Here is a 25,570-nt window from a genome sequence, read left to right on the forward strand (position 1 = left end):
GTGCGCACTGGCGAGGGGCGAGGGGGGGGGAGTCGTTTACCACTTTGTTTCGCACCATAGGAGCTTCAGAAACCGAGGCACATAACTTTTTTTTTTTTGGTTAATTTCACGGACTCAACGGATGCCCCTGGACAGTGGAAACCAGGGTTAGCCTCTCTTGCTCCTTCAAGTAGGCTACTTTCTTTGGGATGGGCTATTTTCATAACGTCATTTCATTCCTCCCTCTTTTTCATTTTCTCTTTCTTTGATTCTTTCTCCCACCATTTCCTAAATGGAACAGATTGCAGCACCCCACGCGTTTTCCTGCCTGCAAAGTTTGGTTTCAAACGTGTACACAGTTTGCGCGTTCTCTTTTGCCGGGCGTCTCTTGATTTAACGGACTCGAAGTGGAAGTCAGAAGTGGCGGCGGTGGAAGTGTTAATCATGATGAGGCTTACCATGATTAACTGTGAAAAATGATCCACTAACTTGTCGGTGTTTTGCCACATTTCAAGTCACGCGCTCCCCTTTCAGCATGATGTATTCTCCTCTCTGTCTAACTCAGGTAAAGTGCTTATTTGTGTCTTTCTGAACGAATTGCTCCTGATCCGCGACGAGATTTCAGTTCATAAAGGGCGGGCTGTGAACTATGCTTCTCTTTGCCTATTTAACATCCATTCAAATAACACTAAGCTGTATCCTCAAATGTATATTAGTTTATTGGGTTGTTATACATTTCTATTATTGACCTTTTTACAATGTAAACAAAGTCGAAAATCAATTTGACGAGGTAATATGAGTCGTTGTTTATCGTTGTATTTAAGATGGAGTTTGTGTGCAGTAGAGTAGACAGTGCAGTTGAGTGATGAGACATCTGCTTCAGTTTTAATCATAAACTAGAGGAGAAAGTTACATGTCATAGTTAGGATCAAATAAAACTTTTATTATTTCATATTATAGAATTTACTATTGTGTATTTTTATCTGAAGTGGATTAAAAATGATATATTTAGCCTATATGAGCACATCTATATGTACACCAGGACTAGTTCAGTTCATGCGTAGCGTTATAAGAGAGTGGCATTAGTAATGTTTATATTCTGTGTTAAGACTGTTAAAACTTTGACTGTTTTATTGGTTACAAAATATATAAAGTTACAGTATTTTGAGAGAGATTTAGGATGATATCTATTCAATCCGGACTAATTACTGTGGTTTCAGCTCTTTTCTTGTGTGCTTTTTAAGTTTTCAATTAATAGGATATAGCAAAAAGTTGGCCATTGAAATATTTTTTTAGGCTGTTTAATTTTTAGACAGCCAGTCACTTAAAAAGAGATAAAAAGCATTCTGGACAGAATAACATTGACTTGCCAGACATCGGCCTTTTGCCTGTAATTTATCACAATTGATTTGAATCCCATATTGCTTGTGATAGCTGAATCAGTTAGAAAATATTTTAGCATTTTATGCACTGTGATAGTGCCTAGGTTTTAAGTAAATGTGATAGTATTTTAAAAGTATTTTTGTCAGCTGTCTGAATTTAGGCAGGCACAGAGGGTTTTTAAGGTCACCTTACTGTCTCAAATTGCCTTGCTGTATATTGACATGAGTCACTAGGATTTTAGATGGCTGATGATTGCTTTGATCGTGGCTTTGATGAGAAAGTTGCCGCGAAATTAAATAATTTTGCTTTGGTTTGTTTTAAATTTCAGATCGTTTTAGTAAGGCCACTCCCCTGATTAACCAATGTCCACTTTTTATCTTAGAAACTTACATAATAATAATAATTAAAATATAAAAAAAAAACTCAAACATTGTTGCAAGTTAGCAATTGTAGTTAAGAAGATTTTGTGAGGGGAAACATTTTTTGTTCTCTGCTCGGTAAGAAAATTGTTCCATATGCTTGATTCGGTAAAAAGTCCATATTACTGACAGACATAATGAAAGTCTGTTACCTGTCAATCTGACACTAAAAATATGTAAATGGCAGTTGTAAAGGTCAAGGTATTTGTAAAGGTCAAACTTTTTGTTGGCAGTTTATCTTGTGGTATAATTCAGTTCGTAGTTCATATACTTTGTTTAAATAACTGCCTGGAAAACCTTTGGGATTTGGGCTTTTAAGTCCCACAAATATGTATTGTACTTTTCAGCTCTTATTGAATGTGTTCAAACAGGCAACAGTACAAATACACGCCTCACCCTCCAGCTCTTGAATTTATTATTAAATAAATTACATGGGGCTATGTTTCAATGCACATGGTGTTTTTTGGTTCTTTATGGCAGACGCTAGTTATATGCTAGACGCAGTCTTTTGATTAGTAAACTCATTATATACTGTGTAAACATGAAGTAACCATAGTCCACTTTTGGAGTTGTGTAACTTTACCAAATGTAGTTTTAGTGAAATATACAGGTAAACTATCATGCTTAGCTAAAAAATGTAAAATCCTAAAACTTGTTAAAAATAGTGTGCTCCACCTGAACATTTATAAACCACATTTGATCTTGAGGTTGCGATAAATATTTAGAAATGGAATAACCTCTGCTACATTACAGATCTGGGTTGTGTAAGCTGTACTGTGAGCCAGCAGTGCGGAGGCCTTTGGTTTTCTCTGTAACTGCTCGGCATGTCCACTGCCTCTTTGAGCTCACTGTTGTTGCTGATAGGATAATGTAATGTAGCAGCCTGCAGCGTTCGAGGGAGAGCGTGTAGCATGCACAGAGGTTCTGGCCGTAGTCTGAGTGAGTGTGCTGGGCTGAGAGAGAGAGAGAGTGAGAGGGACAGATGAGGCATGTGCCAGTCTCCACCGCAGTCCCGCTGGCAGCCGGAGGGGCCTTTCGCTCTGAGCTTCGCTGTACACAGGCGCTTCACAAAACAGCTTTTAAGCTCAGAGCCTGTTCCGTATGCTGCCATTACAACAATTCTGTCTGCAGTGAGCAGCAACCGCCTCAAATTTTAGAGCTGGTGGAAAAAATATTTTTTTTGACATGTACTTTTGGTTTTTATTTTTTATTTATTTTTATTTATTTTTCTGATTCTAGATTCTATATATAATATACCCAAATATAGTATAGACAGTAAGTGTATATATATATGTATATGTAATGAAAAGCTATGTACAACTATTTCATTACTATTTCAGTGCACAAAGCAATTGCTAATTGTTTTATTGGAAATGAACCAAACTCATATAGTGTTGGGCCTATTATCTTTTTTTTTTTGTAATCCAGATATTCACTGATCAAATGTATTTAGTTTGTACAGACCCAGTTTGAAGTATTTGCCAACAGTGTAGAGTAGCATCAGCGGGAGATCTGAGAGGCTCTATTCCCCTGAGCTGGCAACACGCTGTCCTGCTCCCATTCCTCATCGATTCATTCCGTTAGAGCCGCAATTAGTCCCCCCCGGGAAAGAAGAGGAGGGCCGATCCAAGCGTCGAGCCAATTGGAGACACTCTCACTCGACTGCGCTGACCAACAAAATACTATAACATCTGAAATTGTGCTGATAATGATACCTGCTCTGTGTTGGCTTTTTTACGAGAGCATTTTAGTTTTCATATTTCCGTGCAAAATATTCCAGAACTGAGAGCCTTTTTCTCTCAGTTGGGCCTGAAATGACTTTGATATATAAATGTTTTGTTCTCTAAATGAATGCATGCATAGTCTGATATTTATTTTCACGATTCATATCATTCAGTATGTAAGTTTTGCTCATCTTTACTAGTTACATGTGCATGGCAAGCCAGTCTAACTAGGTCCTGATGTAATGAGTACTGAAATATTCTCCACCCCTCTCCATGGTCCGGCACGTTGTGTTTGAAGTGCTGCTACTGGGCTCTCAAACAGCCCAGAACACCCCCGCGGTGTAAATCCACCGGTCCTCTCTGGGTCCGTGTGTGTGTGTGCGTGCGCTTGCCCGCCTGAGGATATTTTTTATTTATTTTTGTCAGGAGAGTGTGTTTGCTCTTTCGCTCAGCTCAGAAATGCATGCCCCACATTAGTCTGACAGCCCTGAGTGGCACAGTCATGGCCGTGTCCCAATGCGGCAGCTCCCAATGTGCCCGTTTAACAGATTAATTAAGCTGTTTTGATCACCCTCTCTTCCTCGCTTGCCATCCGTCCTGCATTTATCGCACCTTTTTTAAACATTCAGCTGCTTATTCGTGTCAGGGAGCGTTTTGGAAAAAAGGGTCAGAATCTTAAGTGGAGCATTAGCTTTCATGTGTTGATCCTAGTGGCTGATATTTATTAGAGGACATCGAGGAGATTTTTAGGGGAGGGGAGAGGAGAGGAGGGGAGTCGGGCACAAAGAGTAGCCTCAGTTATAAAGGCCCGAGCTCTTGGCATGAGTAGAGGACTTCATGTGGCCAGGGCTGGAGATGTCTGTGGAAGGTTGGCTGTATTTCATATCACACCCAGGTTCCTCTGCGGGGAGAATGGTGAGCAACCCTAAATATTTACTTTATCAAGATGTGTTTGGATTCCACCTGAGCCCGCAGCTTCGCTCTCTCATCCATGCCAGTGTATTACAGCAGAAAAGGAGTTTATTTTTGTTGTTTTCTAGATGAGATGTGGTCCAACGAGTGTCTGAATCACCCTCTGGAGTCTCGTTTTTTAAAATGAGACTCACAAAAAACAGCTCAAATCTTTGGAATAGATTAATCAACCGTGCAAAGACAAAATACGTTTTATTCTGCTCCGCAAGTACCTCTGCGTTGGAAGAGATCGTATAAATCGTAGTTCATGTCAGTCAGAATGCTGTTACCTGACAAGAAAATTAAATTTTTTTTTACCTTTGCAGATGTTTAAATCGGTATTTTATATTTTCTGTATGTTACAGGCTTAGATGCTGGCAGAGCCGCTGCTTTCTCTCCAGCAGGGAGAGAGTCACAGTAGTAGGTCATTTTCAGAAGAACCTCCGCTCTTGGCAGAGTCGGCTCTGCTGGGAAGGCTTTAAGAAATGTTTCCAACTGGAAGGCGATTAAGAAGAGCAGTGCTGGCGTGGCAGGGTGCAGAGGGCTGTTTATTTAAAAGATCTCTAAATCTACCACTGCTTCTCCACTACTGTGGCGGTGCTTTTCCAGTTATACATTTGTTAGTCAGATTTGATTTTTGCCACAAGCCTGACACTTGATTACATTCTTTGGTTATGCCTCTTACTATCCAAATGTAAGGAATACTACATTGTGTGTTGTTTTTGTATTGTAGATTAAAGTCATATGCTCTGCAGAGTAGTTCGTCCTGATCCGAAGAGCAAATATTTTCAAATATATTGTATAAAAAAAAAGAATATATTTTTGAAATATTATATATATATATATACTGTATATATATATATATATATATATATATATACTGTATATATACTGTATATATATATATAGCAATCCAAAGTAGCTCTGCTGTGTAGTTATTCGGTAATTCTGTTTTGCATTTACTCCAGTTTTCTGCAATTATTGCGTTATTGCATTTTTTGATGGAAAATTGTTCTTTAGTGTATTCTGTATTTGAGTCTGAACAGATGTGGGGGATTTTTCGGCCTTCTCTTCCTTGCCTGCTTGCACGAGTTCTGCAGGCAGCTTGCTGTGCCTGATTTACACCTCTCCACTGCTCTCCAGAGCCGCTTTAGGAACACTGCGCGATATGATTCCCTCATTTGTGACGATGCAGGCAAATTAATTGTGAATGGATAGATTTGCTCTTTTTTGCTTGAATGCCACTGGGTGCCTTTGGTTCAGCTTACGTGTATAGGTGACATGACAGTGCATTGGGTTATTGAAGGACAAATGCATGTTTTGTCTGCATTTTCTGGTACAGAAATATTTGCAGACATGTATCCAGACAAACTTTTAATGGTCTGGAACAGACTTATTGAGCATCATTAACTTAAGTGACCTTAAAGAAATGTTTTTCTTTCATTTACTCAATTTGTATTTTTTTAAGTCTTGAGAAATGGGAGTAAATATTACTGAATATAATGTCTCTGCGCCTCATGTTTCACAACTTTACCCACATGTTAAATGGAAGCACAAAGACGCATGTCACTGGACACATTCCTCATGAACCATAATCCATCAAGAGGATCTTCTGTGTTGCAAATGGTTTGAAAGGGTCATTGAGCAAGCTTTCACCCCATATAAGTGTGTGTGTCTGGAGGAAGATGCCACAGTTCTTGTGGTGTAATGGAGACTCTCCAGTACTGCAAGATAAGCGACTTGTTGTTGTTTTTTAATTTTTTTTATGCATTGAATGCAAAGACCAATATCCCTGTGGTCTGGAGTAGAGCTGGGCTTTTAGATCACGTTCTTTCCCAGCTCTGAGATGTCTAAAATCAGAAATATTTCATTCTGATAGAGGAATGCTATCTTCAAAGATTGAGCATATAGCTGTCGTTAATTAATATGTGTGTGTGGTGGGTTGAGGGGGCGGGAGATGACAGAATCTGTTGTGTTATTTTACAGGGAGTTGATGTATCCTCCCTGATGGGCTTTCAAGTTCTCAGGCAAGGCAATAATGAGAATGTTTATCACTGCACGTGCAAGTATGTTCAGTCACTTTATTGACAGCTTTGATTCATGCTTCCACCCACTCACTCTGAGCTGCAGGTTAAAACACCTTCTTCGGGAAAAAGACGATCTAGATCCTGATATAATAAGAAAGCCGTGTAAACAGAACCTGTAAGGTATGCCGCTGGGGTTCTGATGCATTGTTCATTGTTTCGCTGACATGCGATTGAATAATGATCTGTGGCAATGCATTCAATTTTGTTTTGCAGAAACTTGAAATAGAATGAAACTTGTGGCATTTTTGCATTCTCAATTACACTCGTGTTAAACCGCCATCGCCTTATCTCAGCACTGAAAGCTCCTAAAACTCTTCACTTCTGATTTCATGAGATAATGTTTCTCAGTCTAGGTGACAAAACATGAGAATCTGTTTGTGATTCTTGCGTAAATGTAAAAGAGCTTTTTTTTTTGGACCTGTATTCAGTGAATTACGCCGTATAAATTCATAAATAGCTGTCATCACTGAGAAAAGCTCCTGGTGTCCAGAAACAAGACAAAGAGAGACGGATAGATTGGGAAAGCTGTAAGAATAGCCCACTGGACTTTGTGGCATTGGCAACATTGGAAACTGTCTCTTGATCACTCTCTCTGGACCCAAAATCATGTTCTAGGAACGCAGCCCAGATATGAGTTAAAATCCTTGTGCTTCTCCAACAAAGAAATATTAAAGTCAAATCATAGGTAAATTATTTCCCGCTCTTGCACTTTGGGATGCAGTGACATCAATTTCTTATTTTGATAAAGGGCAGGAGCTGCTTTAAAATGCACCAGAGCAACACTTCATCACAGTCTGAGGGCTGCGTTGGAGAAAAGAATGTTGCTGCAGGGGATCATTTCGGGTAAGGACAAAAGAGAAAGAAAGCTTTTGTATTTGTGGGGTGCAGGAGGATTGGCAAGTTTTGACCGACAATTAAGGCTTGGTGGTATAGCTAAAAAGTCTCAAGATTTTTGATATTTAATATATTTTCAAATGATAAATATAGAAAATAGAAAAATGAAAATATATTTATTTTCTCCTTTACCAGCAAGCCCTTTGTTGACTGATTTCCTCCCAAAAAGCAACATTTGCTGATCCATTGGCATTAAATGTTAACAATTTCATACTTTTTTCAAATATATTTTTCTGCTAATAGCTCAAAAATGACACATTTGACTTAAAAATATTATTTCTCTCAAAATTATTTTGTGAATGTTCAGTATGTTGTCCTAGTATGTGTGAGTTCAGCCATGCAAGCACATTGATTGGGGAAATGTGTTTTTTCAGTCAAATCTGATAATACTTTCTGTTCCAACTTTATCATTTTGATCATTGTTAGTTAATCTTGCTGCCTCTGTGAGAGATAGAGATCATAGTACATCTGTTCATCTCTGCTTTGTCTCGTGGCAGATGTTGAAGTCCTCTTGACATGCTTTTTGGCCTCTTTTTCTCAGGTTTGAGGTGTCTCTGTGCATGTGCATTTTATTCCTGCCTCACACATATCACAGATAAAAAAAGAATCAAAGGTGTCAAAGCTTAAAGTGGAGACAAGCTATAGGCCTCAGATATATATGTGTGTGGGTGTGTGTGTGTTTGCACACTACAGGCCTAGACAGATATCTCTATGAATTAGGATCGGAGCCAAACAGAGCAGTGCTGGGAAAGCAAGAGGACACGTCAACACTTGGCTATGACCTAATATAACTCTGGCTTGCTACATGGTGAAAGTGGGGCAGTCACTTGTCTAGGCAGCTCGTACTCTGAGCAACGCGCCAGTTCAGTGATAATGCTTAATGATTCTTTGTTATATTATTCATTTGCTTTTAATAATGGGTTATGTGCAGTTCCTTTTGTTGACTGCTGTAGCTGAATTTCTTGAAGAGATGCATGTGTGAAATTTACATTCTATTTACATTTATGCATTTAGTAGCCACTTCAATCCAAAGTGACTTACAAAAGAGGAATGTTAGCAAATTGTTACAGAGCCAACAGTATTCACAGTAGTGCTAAGTTTAGTGTTTTTGGCATGGCTGTGGCTGGCGAAAGAATTTATGAATGAAAAAAGTGAATGATTCATCAAATTCAATTGAAAATTCTGAAAGTTTAAGCTTTTCATGCATTTTGAGCTTGACTAGTGCAGTTGTCTTTCCTGTGTTGAAAGTATTTCCTAATGAAACAGGAAGTTTGAGCAGGTCCTTTTTTTTTTTTTATAAATGTAATTATTTATTCTTGTATTAAACATAATTATTTAAATAAACCCAATTATTTAAATTAATATTATTTTATTAAATACATTATTAACAAACATTTTATTAAATATATTTTCATTTGTTATGTGACTCACAGCCCTGAACATGATTTGTTAAGTGGTTGCAAGTAGAATTTGGAAAGACTTTCTTATTTTAGAGAGTAACACAAACAAAAGTAAACATGGACTTAAATCCACAAATTCTAATTTTGATTTCATTGGGTCTTTAAACTGTGAGACTTTCTGACAAAATTAAGGAGAAATTAGAAAGCGCCTGCATCATCTGTGAAAGAAGACAGTCACTTTTGCCAGGTCTGAGTGTGGAAATGACATTTAGTACAGCTTATAAAAAGCATTGTTCACCACTCCTCGCCTCTCACAGAGGAAGATGAGAGAGTTTTTAGTGCAGGCTTTGTTCTTGAGCTCTGTACGGGGCCCTGTTGTGGCATGACTCGGATTATGGAGATTAGCAGGCTAACTGGTTATGTAATTGAATGTAACCCTGAGGAGAGCAAGAGAGAAAGAAAGCAAGTGTGAGCAAGAGAGATGTACTGAGAGTAGTGGGGAGAAAGCACTTTACCTTGAACTTTTTTTTTTTGAGTAGTGCAAGGTCAGAAAAGGGTCAGACAGGTTTTGGCTTCCTCTCACTCTTTGTTGCTGGGGGGAAATACTGACTTCAAGAGTTCATGCACTCTCAGAGCCCAGGTCAAAGAGTTTCCATGTGTCTCAGAAATGATTCTCGCCTTGCTCTTGAGAGACACCTTTTCACCTCTTTCAGAGTTCATCTCTTTCAGAATTCATCTGCAAAGTACTGGTTTCTGTCAAATATCAGGTTGAACTTAAGGTGAAATATTGATTCGGGTTCTATGTGTGGAATGATAAACTGAAAAACAAAAACAAAAGGTGTGGATGTTTTGACAGCTTTTCCAATTGGTGCATTTTGGTCTTTAGTTAATCTTTATTATTTTCCAAATTACTAAATTGCTTAATGTCACCGGCATTTTCCCAAAATAGCCATTTGTAAACATACTCTGTAAAATGTAATCAGAACATTCTGTTCAACTACCATGAAGTTGTCCGCAGTGATGTAATGGCATAACCAGGTCAAACTGTCTTTTTCAAGCAAATTATCCAAAATTTTGTCCATTTGTGGAGCTTTTAAAGTGGAAAAAAATGATTGGACTGTATTGTGTCTAATGGCCACATTTTTTATGGCAGTGAATAGAGCCTTTATAAAAGGCATTTTTTATTTGGTGTAACTGCCATACTTGCTAATGGCACTACTTACGCAAACTGGAGAGTTGAAACTGTCATATTTCTCTGTGAGTGAAAGCGGCTATTTTCAGTGATGCTTTAGGGCTCTTAAAAGAAGGCAAAGCAAGAACAAAGATGGATCTTAGCCGACGGCATACAGGAATATGGATTAATTGGAAGAGGTAGTCGATACAAGAACAATTAATGGTCTTAGAGTCTGACTGAAAGCCTGTTTGAGATGTTCCTGTTGTCTATCAGACAAATCTTTAAAAGTCTTTAAAGGATTTCCTTTGTGAGGACATGGAGTAAAAACACATACGTTTAACCCATTCACCCCTACCGTATAGGAGCCAACTAGGCTGAATCAAAGTTAACTATAGCCTGAAATTCAGTTCTCACTCTTAAATAATTGAAAGGATCTGTAACTGCCCCGTTTTCAGCTGATCAATTTTTAATACTGCTTGGAAGTAGATTTAATTTGATTTGGGATATTCAGATCTGATGTGCTCCCATGACACACTGAGACCAAAAGATTTCTAGATTCAGAGGGTGAGGGAAGACCCAGTTCATTTCCCCAGGATTCTCCAGGATTAGAACCGTGCTGTCAGAGAGCGAGCCAAAGCCTCAGCTAAATTCGATTACAGGGCTAATGTAATTAAACCCACAGAGAGATGGACAACGAGTTTTGCTCTAATTTGTTCAGCCAGCATCCAAGACCCTGCAGACCAACCGAAGGCCTCATTACAGCCTACCCCATCTCTGTCATCATTTCCTAATTAATTACTCTGATTTAGTAAAGTCAAATCACCTGTTTCCCTTTACTTTAGTGGCTGTTTGCATTGCATTAGTGACCATATATTGGGGTGTATCCCATTTGGGCAATTGAACCTTCACTAAGCCCCGCCTCTTTTACTTACTGTTGTTCAATTAGGCAAGCTTTGACAGAATGTCCCGTAACAATGATTTATTCAGTAAAATGTACTCATAAAGTGGTAAAAATGTAAGAGATATTATACTTACATGGGCAAATGGAAGGATGTGTGAGTGCAAAGTGCCTTTGTTATTAAATAATTTATTTATTTACACAATGGCGTGATTAAAAAATTGTGGAGACTGCAAAAGTGTTTTACTGATGTTTTGTATGTTCATTTGGTAACGAGGGCAGACACATAGATTTATCCATGATGTGCACTTCTCAATGTTTATTTAAAGTTTTGGAAAAGGGCAAAAGAATACCACGTCCCCTCTGGGTACCATATGTCACTATTATAAGTGCCCTGCTTTTCTATCTTTGTAGGTAATTTCTTTTCTTGTAGGTAATCTAAACACACAACTTTCATTGACTTATTTTAGAAAAAAGCAAAAGCTTGTTTTATATGTGATAACAGGGGCATAGCAAATGGTTAATGGGTAAATTGGCAAACAAACATCCTTTTTTTTCTTTCAAATCTTTTGTTTTACATTTGAAAGGCTTTCGTATTGCTGCACATGGTCCTGCTCTGAAGCGTTTGAGTTTCTCTGATCTACATGTGATCATATTTGGTTGTCTATACTCATCCATAATTAATATGCTTGTATATGCTGAGCTTTTGTTTTTCTATTGTTCTGTTGTTTTATGGTTGGAAAATGTAAAATCAGCATGTTTGTCTATAGATCTGGCTGTTATTTGAAAGGTGAATATTTGATCTTATTTTAGGTTGCATTGTACATGCTGTACAACGGTCTAATCCTTTTCAGAATAACTCCCCTTGAGTAGCAATATTAGTATGGAAAATAATAAAATCATCTTGACCGCAACATATTTTTCACCGAATTGAAATACTGTGCTATTTTTTATTTATTTTTTTTAATCCACAAGAGGTCTTGTAGAATGGAAACTCAAATCTAAAACAGATACCTTTAACATTATGAAAGCTATTAGGGATGCACGATATTGGATTTTTGCCGATATCCAAAATGCCAATATTTTTCAACTAATTTTTGCCGATAGCCGATGCCAATACCGATATATTTCCTTTTGTTTGGAAACAACGTCAAGTCTCTCCTGTACAGAGATTATAAACAAATTATTTTTCATTTTGGTTCGTTTTTAACAAAAATTACTTTTGAGAATTAAATAAACAATGAAGTTATTTTATAATGAGAGTACATTGAAATAGGGCTGGGCAAAAAATCGAATGCGATTTTCATGCGAATCACATCAGTAAAGCCGCTTCTGGTGATTAGTAGTAAATCTCCAGCACGTGCTTTCAGATGGAGCAGCATTTACTACACAGAGCCGTAGATCACTGACAAGCTACACAAAATCGCGTTCAAAATCACAGGCAGGGATGGGCAGTATTTGAAATACATGTATTTGAAATACAAAATACAATTTTGTTTTTAAATACCTTTTTGCATTTAAATACATCCTCCTTATTAGACTGCTGATTTCCTGCAGGGATGGGCAGTATTTCAAATACATGTACAGTATTTACTATTTTGTATTTAAATACCTTTGGAAAAAGTCAAATGTATTTTGTATTTAAATACATTTCATCTTAGTATTTTTGTATTTAGTATTTTTGTATACTTGTTGATCCAGGAAATCAGCAATTCTAATTAAGAGGTTGATTGGCAAAAAGTATTTTTGTATTTCAAAAATACTAAGCTTAAATGTATTTAAATACAAAATACAAAATAGTATTTTGTATTTCAAATGCATGTATTTGAAATACTGCCCATCCTTGATCGCAGGCAATTCATTGCCGATTTTGAACGCAGTTGTCAGTGAACTACGGCTCTGTGTAGATTTTTTAGAAACCTCACACTTTTCTACTCTATTTTAAACGGTGTTCTTGTATTCAAATTAAGCGCGGTCCACTGCTGCAAACGTGCCACAATATTGATACAGGGCCAGCTGTATCAATACTCGTATCGTCAAATCTCTGTGACGATACATCGTCGTATCGATGTATCAAACACAGCACTAATGTAAGCTATACCTTCTGACCTTTAAATCAAACCATACTCGTGATTTTATGACATCAATTACTGCTTTATTAAATAAGAAACACAATCTTAATGTTATTTGTGTATTTTACTTTCATTTTATTACAAGTAGGCCAACAGCGCCCCCTAAGTAAATAAAATGCCTTACAGTACGGGCATTAGGACCCGGGGGATGCTGTTGCTGCTACTGCTGCACGTGCTAGACACGTCATTCTGTACTTGCATTCTCAGATTAAATGCTCAAAACAGTGAATCTAATCATCATTCAGGAAATGTTATATTAATGGAGAAATAGTACATTGCAAAATCATTAAAATGGAAAAGAAAATGACTATGTTGGAAATTTGCATCTTCCCATAAGCTTAAAAAAAAAAAAGGCTAACAATAAGGCGATAATTATTTTTTATTTTATGGCTTATAACCAATAAATGGCCAATGCAATTATTTTTAATATATACTTATTAATTTAAAGATTTGCTAATGATTACTTTGAACAGTGTTATTAAATTTGTCTGTTTTTAAAGATTAATTGAATTTTAATAATGAAGAAGCCAGGTAATCTGTAAAAATAGGCAGAAATGAATATGCTCAAGTAAATATTTGCTAAATAACCAATATTGTACATATATATTGTGCATCCCTGTTTTTTTTAATGCACACCCACTGGCCATCATTGTCAATAATAAAAGAAGAGAAAAAAAAAAGCTTTCTGCATTTAAATTAATGTGTGTGATGATCAAATGAGCAAAACAGCTGGATTATAGTTTCCAAATACACTCATTCTCCTTTGTATTTGGTTGCATGATAATCACTGAGCGCCATATCTGACTAGGTTTTACAAGATCACTGCTATCACCCTGATTGAAACGTTTCAGACTGAAGCTCTTTGATTGGCTGTACTTAACTGTAACAGTTGGTTTACCAGGTGTGCATCCAGTTCAGTATTAATGCACTTGAACTGAGAGGTGTGGTTTGGCTGTTTGTAGAGATATAGAGGCCTAAGTGCACTGTGCGTACGCACGCGTGAGGGCAGGAGGGGTAATAATCTGAGGTTACCTGAGTTAACTGTGTCATTGTTTGAAGACGTCACATGGTAGGATCCACAGCCGTTTTCACGGTTCAACTGTGCGCATTGTCCCTGGACCAGTTACATTTGGAGTAGAGGTTGTCTGAGGTCCTCTATGCATTTGGTCTTGCAGGCAAGGGTATCACCCTTCAAAATGTTTGTCCCAGGCCCCATGTTTTTTAGAAACACCCCTGGTAAAAACTCTCTTTCATTATATTTCACTACATCCCTATTTTCTAATTGTATGCGGCATTTCAGTGTAAAAACCTGCATCTAATTCACTAATCATTCACAATCCAATTTAACTAGGCTGCAAAGGTTGGGCAAAAAGAATTGACTAATAGGTCTCTTTTTAATTCACAAGTTGGAAGTTGAATTTGGAAGTTGAATTGGAATTATTATTGGAATTAAAAGAAGTGGATTTTTATGAATTCTGGAAAATCCGTTTTTTTTTCACTCCACTCTATACATTTATGAAGCATAGAGAATATATTTAGTTTAAATTTAGTTAAAGACAAATTTTTAGGTGAATTGTTTATTTTTTTTATTTCACTTTGATTCTACTACTTTAAATTAACATTCCTTGCAATGCCAAGGCCCTGAGTTTGATTCCCAGGGAACATACAAACCATAAAATGTATATCTTGAAGGTGTGTCACTTTGGTTAAAAGTGTCAACCAAAAACATATATGTAAATGTAATTGTAGGTAAATTATAAATATGTAAATGATGCATTCAGTGCCTTTCTATTGCCTCTTGTGAAAAACAGAAACATAATTTCACTTTAAAGAGATGTTTCTATTGATCATGGCAGGAGTTATTCATCAAATGATGATCAACTGAGGGAGAAGAGCGTTAGAACTGGGCATTTATCCAGATGGCTGGTGTAGATGAGCATACTTACGGCATTTTAAAGAGCTGATTCAGGTATATGGATCACAGTGGTGCAGCAGTGCTACAGATTTTGGCGGCGTTACCTGATTTGCATAAATCCTTTAGTGAATTGGCCACTAGTGAATCAACGTAGACAACAAGTGCAAAAAAAAAAAGCACTATCAGCAGACACAATAGATTCTTAAGTTAAACTAAACCCAGAAAACTGCACTATGATTATTTCTTAGTAATCTAGCAATCTGAATCAGTTTCATCTAAAACACAAGATGCATGTTGGATGTTGGTAGTAGATTTGTGGAGAAAATGCAGGGTGATGCTTTCATGTATGTCTTATTAGAGAATACTTGGGTCGTGACCTTTGTAAACTGGCTATTGAGAGTGAATGAAGGCATGAGCCAAGTTTAAGCTTGTCTCAGCGCTCAGCTGGGGCCCGTCTGCTGAGGGAGAGAGAAAGAGAGCAAGAGACATTCAGATTCATGCAAAGACTGGGTTTGTAGTTTGGGTGACCCAGCGATCCTCTCTAATCCTCTCTAATGGATGCCTATTGTTCTGGCATGCAAAGGTCATAGCTCAAGTGGAGTGGGTGCATTGCATTTTCCAGACAGCTTGCTGCTCTAATTTACCCTACAAATCTGGAAAACTCTTGATGCTGGAATCGCTGCTAAAACTCTCTGAGACACTTGGCTAATGGGACTCCTGGAGAGCTATGCTATAAAACAGTTTTAAAGGGGTCCTATAATTATTATTATTCAACTTTAGTAAGTCTGTAATGTTGCTGTTTGAGCATAAAAAAGATCTGCAAAGTTACAAAGTTCAAAGTCCACTTCAAAAGGAGATATTTCATTTAACAGAAATCACTTTTCAAAAACTACAACGAACGACTCGTTTGGACTACAACGCATATTTTCCAGGATTTGTGATATCACAAATATTGACGAATGGGACGAGACCTGGTTGAGCTGCACTAAAGAAGGCAACGAGTGTTATCACTATGTCGGGAAATCAAGACTTTGTAAAAGAGCATAATAGGACCCCGTTTAATAAACCCCCAGACCTTAAAGTCAATGTGAAACCAAAACGGATCCTATTTGGTTTTGTAATAGTTTTTTTTTGTGTAATTGTGTGCACTTAATAAGTGCATGCAATTCTATGAAAAATGTGTTGGTTTTTGTAAGCTTTCTTAAAAATGTAATAACTAAAAAAAAAAAATCTTCCTTTTGACTGATGGTCACCCAGGTCAAGCAGGTTAAATATACTGTAGCTGTTAACGCAGTCAGTTTTTAATTTCCATTTAATTTCAATTTGTATTTTATTGAGTAATATTTAAATATTGTACACATTAGTTTATGCTTTTATTTAAAATTAATTAAAAATATGAATGCTTAACTTGTTTTAAAATGTAATTTATCATGTATAAGTGGTGATTACATTAGCCATTAATTGAACTAAATTTATACCTCACAAAATTTAAGTATTACCTTTGCAATATTTTCATTTATTTTGAGCATTGCTTTATGATACTATTGTGTTTTATAATACTGTTGTGTTTAATATTGGTAAATGGTAATATAATAATATTTGCACCCATAATAGCAAATAAGTCGTTCCATGTAAACTCAACCAAATTTGAGGTCCCAGACTCAAAGTTTTGTGTATAATTTTTGTGTATATTTGTAATATTTTTGTATATATTAAAACATTTTCTGGTAAAAGAAATGCATAAATGAAGAAGAAAGTCAAAATATTAAATGTTATGGATGTATATTTATTTACTAAGTAATACACTATTTTGTAGAAGGGGTCAAAATGGCAATTTTTCACATTAGATTTGAGGCCAAATTAGAGGGGGGTAAAAATGTTGTCTTTAATACTTTTTGAGTTACAGGCATGCAAACTTTAGGAAAAAACAAAGAAGTGCTTTTCCCAATTTAAACTGTCACCATTGGCATATAATGCAACAAAGATTGCTTAAGTCAACAGATTTTACTAATATACCTACCAGTCTCTGTGTAAAAATAATATAAAATAACATGATGCTACCATTTTTTCCTAAAGTAATTTTTACCCTCTTGAAGTTTGGCTTCAGATCTCAGGTGAAATTGTCATTTTGACCCCTCTTTACAACATATATTATATATTTATAAATAAGTAAATATATACATCCATGACATTTAATATTTTGGCTTTCATCACTATTTATGTATTTCTTCAGAAGAAAAATTAACAAAATCAAATATTTGAGCTGGGGAAGTTTCTGGAATTTGGTTGATTTGACACTGAACACCAAATAACAATAGTTTTGAAGCCATTGGGATACATTGAGATGGTCTTGAGGTTGAAATTGTTTCCTCAAAAATTCCTGATGGATAAAACCAAGTCCTGTCCTACATTTGTACTCATTAAATATACAGTTTTGCTTTGAAATATGTTTACAGAAGTAAAATGTGTTGTAAACAATGTCATATTGACAGCAGTTAAAAATAATACTGGGCTGGAAAACTGATTAGAAAAAAAGAGAATGACACGGAGAGTGAAAGTGGCGGAGTACAAGTTGCATTGATTGACACTCAGAAGAGCTTGTGTGGCTTTGTGATTCACTGCACAAATCAGTTCTGTGAAGGGAAAGCTGTTTCCCAGGAGCATGGTTATGCCCCAGCCTTTTCTAGCAGTCCCTAATGATCAAACAGCGTAAGAACAGACTGCGGCCTGTGTGTTTGTTAGGGAGTGTTTGGGCTTGGAGTCACTGGGCTGTTTGTATTTGCGGTTCTGCGGTCAGTATGTATGCTACGACGATGAAGCTGCAGCTGTCCCTTCCTCTAAATGTGTGAATGGGTGGAGCGAGGAAATGAAGTGTTTTCACCAAACTGCAGTGGATAGGAAGACAAAGTAGATTATTAATAACAGCTGGCATATTTGTTTAAAGGGGACATTTAACAACAATGTTTCTACAATGGTGATTGATGACCAAGTCATTGATCAAATGTACCCGATTCACTGTAATTGTGCCTTATTGTGCATAATTCATCACTTCCTGTTATTCTGAAGAAAAAAAGTGTTTGTTTTTATAATCTTCATAATTTTTCTCTGCCTCTGAAATGACTTTTACAGATGGCATAATCAAGGCTGTGCGAGTGGTGAAAAATTGTAGCTAATAATATCATCGGACACTTTTCACGATCCAGTCAAATCCGATGGATAAAATTAAGTCTCGTCCTAGTTTATATTCCAATATATGTTATATTTTGCTTGGAAATAGGCCTATGTTACATTACAAAAGCTAAAAGCATTTGCAAATGATGTTTTATGTAATATTTCAAACAAGGAAAGCCTAGCCACATGATTCTCTGCTAAGCCATAAAATGTGAAATGGGAATATATTTATCTCCTAGTAAAAAGTTGAAACATATGTATTAAAAAAAAAACAAAAGAGTTTGAACAAACAATCTGCTTGTGTTTTGTCAGTGTTAAGTCAGTGTTATTTGTCATTTGCAACCCATTTTGTAATGTGACATGTATTTCTAAGTGAAACAGGATATTTAATGAGAAGAAATGCAGAGCAGAACTTGATTTTATCCAATGGGAATTGATTGGATGTTACATACCAGAATGGAACAGTCTCTCAATAGCTATTAGTCTCTTGGTCAACATTGTCCTTTAGCCCACATTGCCTGAGTGATTTCAGCGCAAAAGTGAGGTCAGTTTGGAGAAAGAGCAAGTCATTACATTTTGACGAAAATGTTTTTTTTTTTTTTGCCGTTTTATAACATGAATTGTTCACAATAATATCATAGATGTGCATTGAGAAGGTACACACACAAGATCAGTTTTATTTATTTTTTTGTTAACTGAATTAGAGAAGAAGAGGTGAAAACTACATTGGGCCTCATGCATGAAACAATCTGAACCGTGTAAATAATTTGTAAAATCTTTCTTACGTAAATCAAATGGTGCAATTTACGTAAGAATGGTTTTATGAATGATTTAGCCTACATAGAAATTCGTTCTGGTCGTGTATTATAAATAAGGCCAAAAAAAGGAAAAATACAGAGAGATTTTTCTCTAATTTCAGGGAAAATAGTTGACATTTTGTGCAGCATCACAGAAAGTTTGTAGTTTGTGTTCGTGTTGGCAAGGTGTCTGACACCTCCCAGAGCTTCATTTCTTTGTTCACAGTGTTTTGTACTCGGTCATTTAGAAACCAGGAAACTTGGGGACATTTTCACAACTGGCAACCCCTTCTGCAAATGAGCCAAGCAACTGCTGAGTGGAAAATACCATACGACTGAATTCTTTGCACGCACAGTTATACTTTCGTGTTTTGTGAGCCCCAATCTCTGCTAAAATCAGGGCAATGGAGGTTCTTTGAAGTTGGTCAGTTTGCTTGCTGGATCGAAAAGACATCACTAGGCTCTTTTACTACGAGAGACGACATTTTCCCATGTTTGAAATGATGTTTTTGATTGAAGGCTCTCATTCTACCTTCCCCAGCTCCCCTTAGTTCTAGCAGACACATGAGGAACCGGCCCTGGAAATCACAAAGACCTAAAGATAGTGATTGAGGCACTAATTGTTGCATAGATTGAATCGTGCATAATTATCCTCTTCCATCTTCGTTTCAAATCCTAAAGGAAACAAACCCTCTCCTTGTATCATCAATGAGAGGTTCATGGCATTTCAGATGCTAATGGAACAGGTGCTTTTAGCTGTCATGGGAACATGAACCCTGTGAATTCATTCAATGATAGAAAGTCACATGCATCTTTTAGAGTATGTTTTAGCGTATGAAGAGATACATTCTTGTTTTTCCTCTTTGTCCTTTGTGCTAATGAAATTCAATTTCCCAGCATCTTTTTGCCCCATGTTATGAAAAGATCTTTTGTTTTCAGTAGTTGAACTCCTCATAAATGCAATCAAAGGGAAACATTTAGGTTACATGAGTTTTGTTTTATTTTATTATATTATTTTTGGCAACAAGATTTCAATTAAATTTTATTTTATATTTAATTTTATTATTTTTGTCAACATGATTTTAGATTACATTTTATTTGAATGTATAAGCAAAGTGCATTTTTAGAAATCAAATTGATTTTGTTTATACTGTATATCTGTCTGATTGGTGTATAATACTATATGTCAACTTATTGGTCATTCATACAGGATGCGCTCTTAAATTTCATTTGCACTTTCTTTTTTTTATATTGTTGCTCACGTGCAGACTGGCATCTCTGACCACTGCACCATGTGTTACTGTTTTTAGCATCTTGCTGCATCAGTTTTAATTAATTGCTCTAAATTAACAACTCTATTAGAAATAAAAATGTCACATTAAATAGAAAGAGCAAACAGCGTAACCTACCACTGCAGCACACCATCCACACACTGCCTTGAGAGAGGTTGGTTACCCAGCATCCCCCTCCCTCCATTATGATGCTGCATGGCTGAGGGCTGACTCAGCACTTGTGCAATAGAGAGCGAGGGAGGAAAAGAAAGATGCAGTGTGAGTCACAGAACATCCACTTTGATCCACTCAGCATTCAGAACCTCATCTCCCATCAGCCCACTGGGCACAGAGGAATAACCTACTGCAGTGTTCAGTGTCTTTGATAAGCTCTCAGATGTATCCAATAGTGTTTAGAAAGGAAGACACACAAAGGACTATAGAGATGTAACTTGTTGTCTTGGTTAAATTGAAAATTCTTTAAAGCACATGGCACTTTGTTTTTATTTTAGCAAATGTTTTTTTCAGTGTTATGTTGACAGTGTGGACCAATACAGTCGTAAAAGTGTACTTGAGTAGTGGACATGAAATGTCATGCAGTGATAGTAGAAAACTATTTGAAACAACATATTTATATGAAATATATTTTAATTAAACTTAAAAAGCTATTAAAATATCAATCAATCAATCAATCAATAAAGTAGTCACACTCATGTTGTTCCAAACCTATATGTGACCCTGGACCACAAAACCATGTCTTAAGTCACTTGGGTATATTTTTAGCAATAGCCAAAAAAACATTGTATGGTCAAAATTATCGATTTTTCTTTTATGCCAAAAATCATTAGGATATTAAAGGAGTCATATGATGCGATTTCAAGTTTTCCTTTCTCTTTGGAGTGTTACAAGCTGATTGTGCATAGATAAAACGTAATTTTTGATTAGTAATATGCATTGCTAAGAACTTCATTCTTTAGATTTATATATACATCAGCTTTCAGATGTAGAAATCTCAATTTCCAAAAATTGACCCTTATGACTGGTTTTGTGGTCCAGGGTCACATATGCCTTTTTTCTGTGCAAGAAACAGTCACATTTAAGTAATTTTAATGAAATCTTGCTTGACAGCCATTGTTTGAAAACATCAAACACTCATCAAAAGAGCAGCTTGGACATTCTGCTAAACATCTCCCAACGGGTTCCTCAGAAGGAAGTCATAGAAGTTTTGAAAGATATGAGGGTAAATTATGACAAAACTTTTTTGTGTGTGTGTTTGTGTGAACTGTCCCTTTAAAATAAATGGTGTTCACTTACATTTTAAGTTACACTTTATTCAGGTCCATAGTTTTTAAATATATTTGCTTGGTGGTGGTGGTATATTTAGTGCATATTTTATTGCTGTAAAACCCGTATAGCAGAGTATATACGGAAAGCAGGACCGTACAATACCCAGAATGACTGATTCTGAATGTGTCGCAAACAGAAGCATGCCCACTCTTCCCTGTTTTGATACGTTGGCTTTGAAAGAATGTCGAAGTTGAATCCATTCCTCAGATCCTAGACGATCCACTTCTCAGCCAGTCAGTAGAAAGAGAACGAAAGTGCTTTTGGCAACAGCTGTGTAACAGTGCAGGAAGGGTGGGGGAGAATGTCTGCTGTTAATGTTCAGAGGGCATTCTGGGTAAATTGCAGTGTTACAAAAATTCAAGGCTAACTGACATTTTCTTTCCCTTGGCACACTGCGTTCTACACAAGGTGAAAGGTGAATCATAGCAAAGTATGAAAACTGCAGGGTTATTTAATTGATCGCTACTTATGGTTTTACTAAAATAGTAGTTTTAAAAGCCTGCAGTTATTTTTATTGCTAATGATGAGTCTCGGAAAATCTTCTAGTTCTTCAGCATCGGAATCAATCTTCAATTTTCCTGACCACGTAATTTTGGGAAGACTGTCTGGGAAAAGCTCAGCCCCGGGGCACATGCTTGTGACACGCAGAATGACCATAGCAACACATTGTGTGGGTGTGTGTGACCGCAACACCCTTATTTTGTCATCTTTTGGACTGCTCCCTCCCTCTTTCATTCCCACTCTCTCTCTCTCTCTCGCTCTCTCTGTCTAGATCTATTTGTCTCGCGCTCTCTCTCTCTCGCGCTCTCTCTTTCAATTTTCCTGACCACGTAATTTTGGGAAAACTGGGAAAAGCTCAGCCCCGGGACACATGCTTGTGACACGCAGGGTCACCATAGCAACACTTTGTGTGGGTGTGTGTGACCACAACACCCCTATTTTGTCATCTTTTGGACTGCTCACTCCCTCCTTCATTCCCGATCGCTTTCTCTCTCTCTCTGTCTCTACTTGGAAAAAGATTTGCGCAAACGAAAAAAAGTCACATTCTGTGTTTAAGACATAATAAAGATGGTATCCGAGCAACGGACAGGAATAAAAACACTTTTCCCTGAGCTCCGCAATAACAAAATGATTCAATTACTGCATAAATACAGCTGTGCGTGTGTGTGTGTGTGTGCGGCTGACAGAGCGAGAGCGGCAGAACTGGTAGGCCTGGCTTTTTCAGGACACTCCAGTGGTCACCGTTTCCCTCATGCTATCACAGCCGCCCTGCCATCAGCCTCTGTCAGATCAAAGATGCTCAGTTCATCTGCCATAATGAAGCCATTCATTAGCCATGTTTATCAATAACATTCTCATCCTTAATGTGCACACAAAATGCAGTCAAAGCGCTCTTCTCAGACTGATTGTAGTAAAAACAGAGCATTCCGTTGGAGCATGTCCAGGCCTAATATGGAAAAAGACTGAGCAGGCAGGAGAGAAAGAGAAAGATGGAAAGAGAGAAATGCAATATGCTACTCGGTTCTCCACTAATCGTCTTCATGTTAGTGTTGTAAATACTGCAGCAGTAAGGCACAGGGTTTAAAAATGTATATTTCCAAGTCAGAGCTGTGGTTTAGCCCCTTCTGACAGGTTGAGTTGAGGGGTGCTTATGTGGGCGACACAGGTTCAAGTTCTCCTCATTCCTAGGGTTTGGTGGTATGACGGACGGTGTATATATTGTGCAATGTGTCAGCCAGGAGAATTTTTGTTCTAGTGTTTATATTGCAGTAGATGTATTGATGGGCAGGACCATCTTAATTTATGTACACTTTAGCTATACAAAAAATAATACAAAATTACCCCCAAAAAATTCAAGATGAGGACAAACTTGTTAATTTTTGTAAATTCTTTTTTTTGTAATTATTTATATAACTAATCATTTATAACTGGTCACATTAATACAGAATTGTGACAGGTGTTATTGTCTCTTTTACAGTGACTATGACCAATCCAATCAGGATTTAGTTTTAGAGTGTTTTGTTTTTAATTTAATTGTTTCAGAATGTGAAGATGTTATTGTACTGATCCCAGACTTAACAATATCTTTTGGTTTTGGTCATCAATTTTTGCAGTTTTGATGTTCATTTTATTTATTTATTTTTGATTGATATTCATTTTATTGAATTGCATTTTATTGCATTTTATTGCATTGCATTGCAGAGTTGGTCCTCCATATCCATGACTCATGCATGATTTTACTTTGACTCATACAGTGATATATGATTTTGGCCGTGTTCAGGAAACTTGTTTAAAAAAATAATCAGTTCTGTTTGGAGTCACTAGTGATGCAGAAATTACAGTTGCCCAGTTTTGTGTGTCTTTGCCTGGTTTGGGCCTCATTTGACCTGCCTCTGAGCTTTTTCCAAGGCCGCGGAAAGGAGAAAATGCCCACCAAATGTTTATTTTTACCAGTGGTTGGTGTATTTGCTAGTGCTGAAGCTAGAGCAGTGAAAGGAGCTCTAAAGAGAAGAAAATACATCCACACACGTCTGCAGGGAAACAGGCCCATTTCTAATCCCCCTGTATTCCTGAAATCACTATTTCCTCCTGGCGTTTCCTTCCTGGAAATTTGCGCTGTCAGTGGGTGAAAATTGTGTCCAGACTCCTCTAAGTACTCAAGCCAGAATGTCTGTTTGAATATTTGTTCAATGGACCCAAATTTAGTTGAGAAACTATTTTGGGGCAAACTATTTTGGACATTAACTTAGCTAAATAAAACGACCTTACTGTTTCTCTAAACACATGAAATTAACCCTGATGAGGGTTTAGCAGTTTTTTTGGACATCATATCTTGTGTCTGTTTGTGCAGCTTGGTTTTCTGGTTTTTGTCAGTCTCGATTTTCCATATTCATTATTTTTTTTCTTTCTTTTTTTGTTTTACTGTAAATCTTTGGAAAGTTTACTCAGTAACTGTATCAGTTCTGTCTGAGTCGACTGATTACAGATGTGAGTGTGTACAGTGAGTCTTCAGGCCTCTCAGCCTCCCATTTACTGAACTCTGTTTGCATTCAGCTTCTCCCCGTACAAACGTTTAAATAACTGGAAATAAAAACATATTATGCCCTGACATATTATGTCCATGTTAAATCTGTTTTTCTTTTTCAGGACATTTCAGCGAGAACACTCTTAAAGGAGGTTTTATAATCTTTCCAATAAAGCTCTGAAGCAGCACAAAGACAGGGCAGTCAGTCAGTTTTGCACACACAAATATGGTTTCTGCACTTTAAAGCCGTGCTATCAAAATATTGCACTAAAGCAACCAAATTCTGTGCAAAACATCATTTGTTATTGGATTCAAGTATGTTTGGGACTTCTTTTTTCTTCCTTTAGATTTCCGTTATTTTCTTCAACACCAACATGCACTGGCAAAATAAATGTAGTAAACAGAAATGCCCCTAAAATCTTAATATAATATGAACTAAAATATTAATTATATTACTTCATTTTTATTATTAATAATTATAAGAGTTTCTTCAGATTTATAGTTGATGCAAGTGAACCTGTATTTAAAATAGTCTGGTTTGTATTTTCTTTTATCTTGCGTACAGTTGTTCGTGGTTTTCAGATGGATTTGTGGCCAAAATACCATGTATTTTGCATTTCTATCCTAACCGCACGATTTTATGATTAGTTGCATTTATTGTTTGCATTCAGTATTGTTTTTTTTGCCTAAGGCTCAATTTTGGCTCTTGACCCATCAGTTGAGGTCTTGTGGTGTTTTGAGCAAGGTGTTTAAGCAGTCTAGCAGTAAATGTTCTGGTGTTTCAGGAGATGGTTTCGGTGGAGCAGCTGTGAGAGTGTAAAAGCTTTCACTGCAGTGAGCTGCAGAACTGGCTTATCGCATGAGATCCACAGCGTGCCGAAGTCACGTCTCATTATGTTCTTTTAAAACCTGCTCACTGCTCGCAGCACAACCAGACCAGGGAGTTTCAAGCCACGGTTAAGACAGCTGACTCCACTGTGATGTGACCCACCCCCCCCCCCCC

General features: G+C 36.9%; 1 protein-coding gene across 1 annotated transcript in view; it reads left to right on the forward strand.

Moving 5' to 3' along the window:
* The first annotated feature begins 37 nt into the window (after positions 1–37).
* LOC107695213 (nuclear factor 1 C-type-like) overlaps positions 38–25,570 on the forward strand; it is a 97,575-nt gene continuing 72,042 nt past the window's right edge. Inside the window, exon 1 of the mRNA XM_016495030.1 lies at positions 38–544. Coding sequence (XP_016350516.1) covers positions 515–544 — 30 coding nt within the window. The 5' untranslated portion in view covers positions 38–514. The remainder of the gene's footprint in view (positions 545–25,570) is intronic.

This window comes from Sinocyclocheilus anshuiensis, unplaced genomic scaffold, assembly GCF_001515605.1.
Source record: "Sinocyclocheilus anshuiensis isolate Anshui unplaced genomic scaffold, SAMN03320099.WGS_v1.1 scaffold122, whole genome shotgun sequence".
Classification (NCBI taxonomy): domain Eukaryota; kingdom Metazoa; phylum Chordata; class Actinopteri; order Cypriniformes; family Cyprinidae; genus Sinocyclocheilus; species Sinocyclocheilus anshuiensis.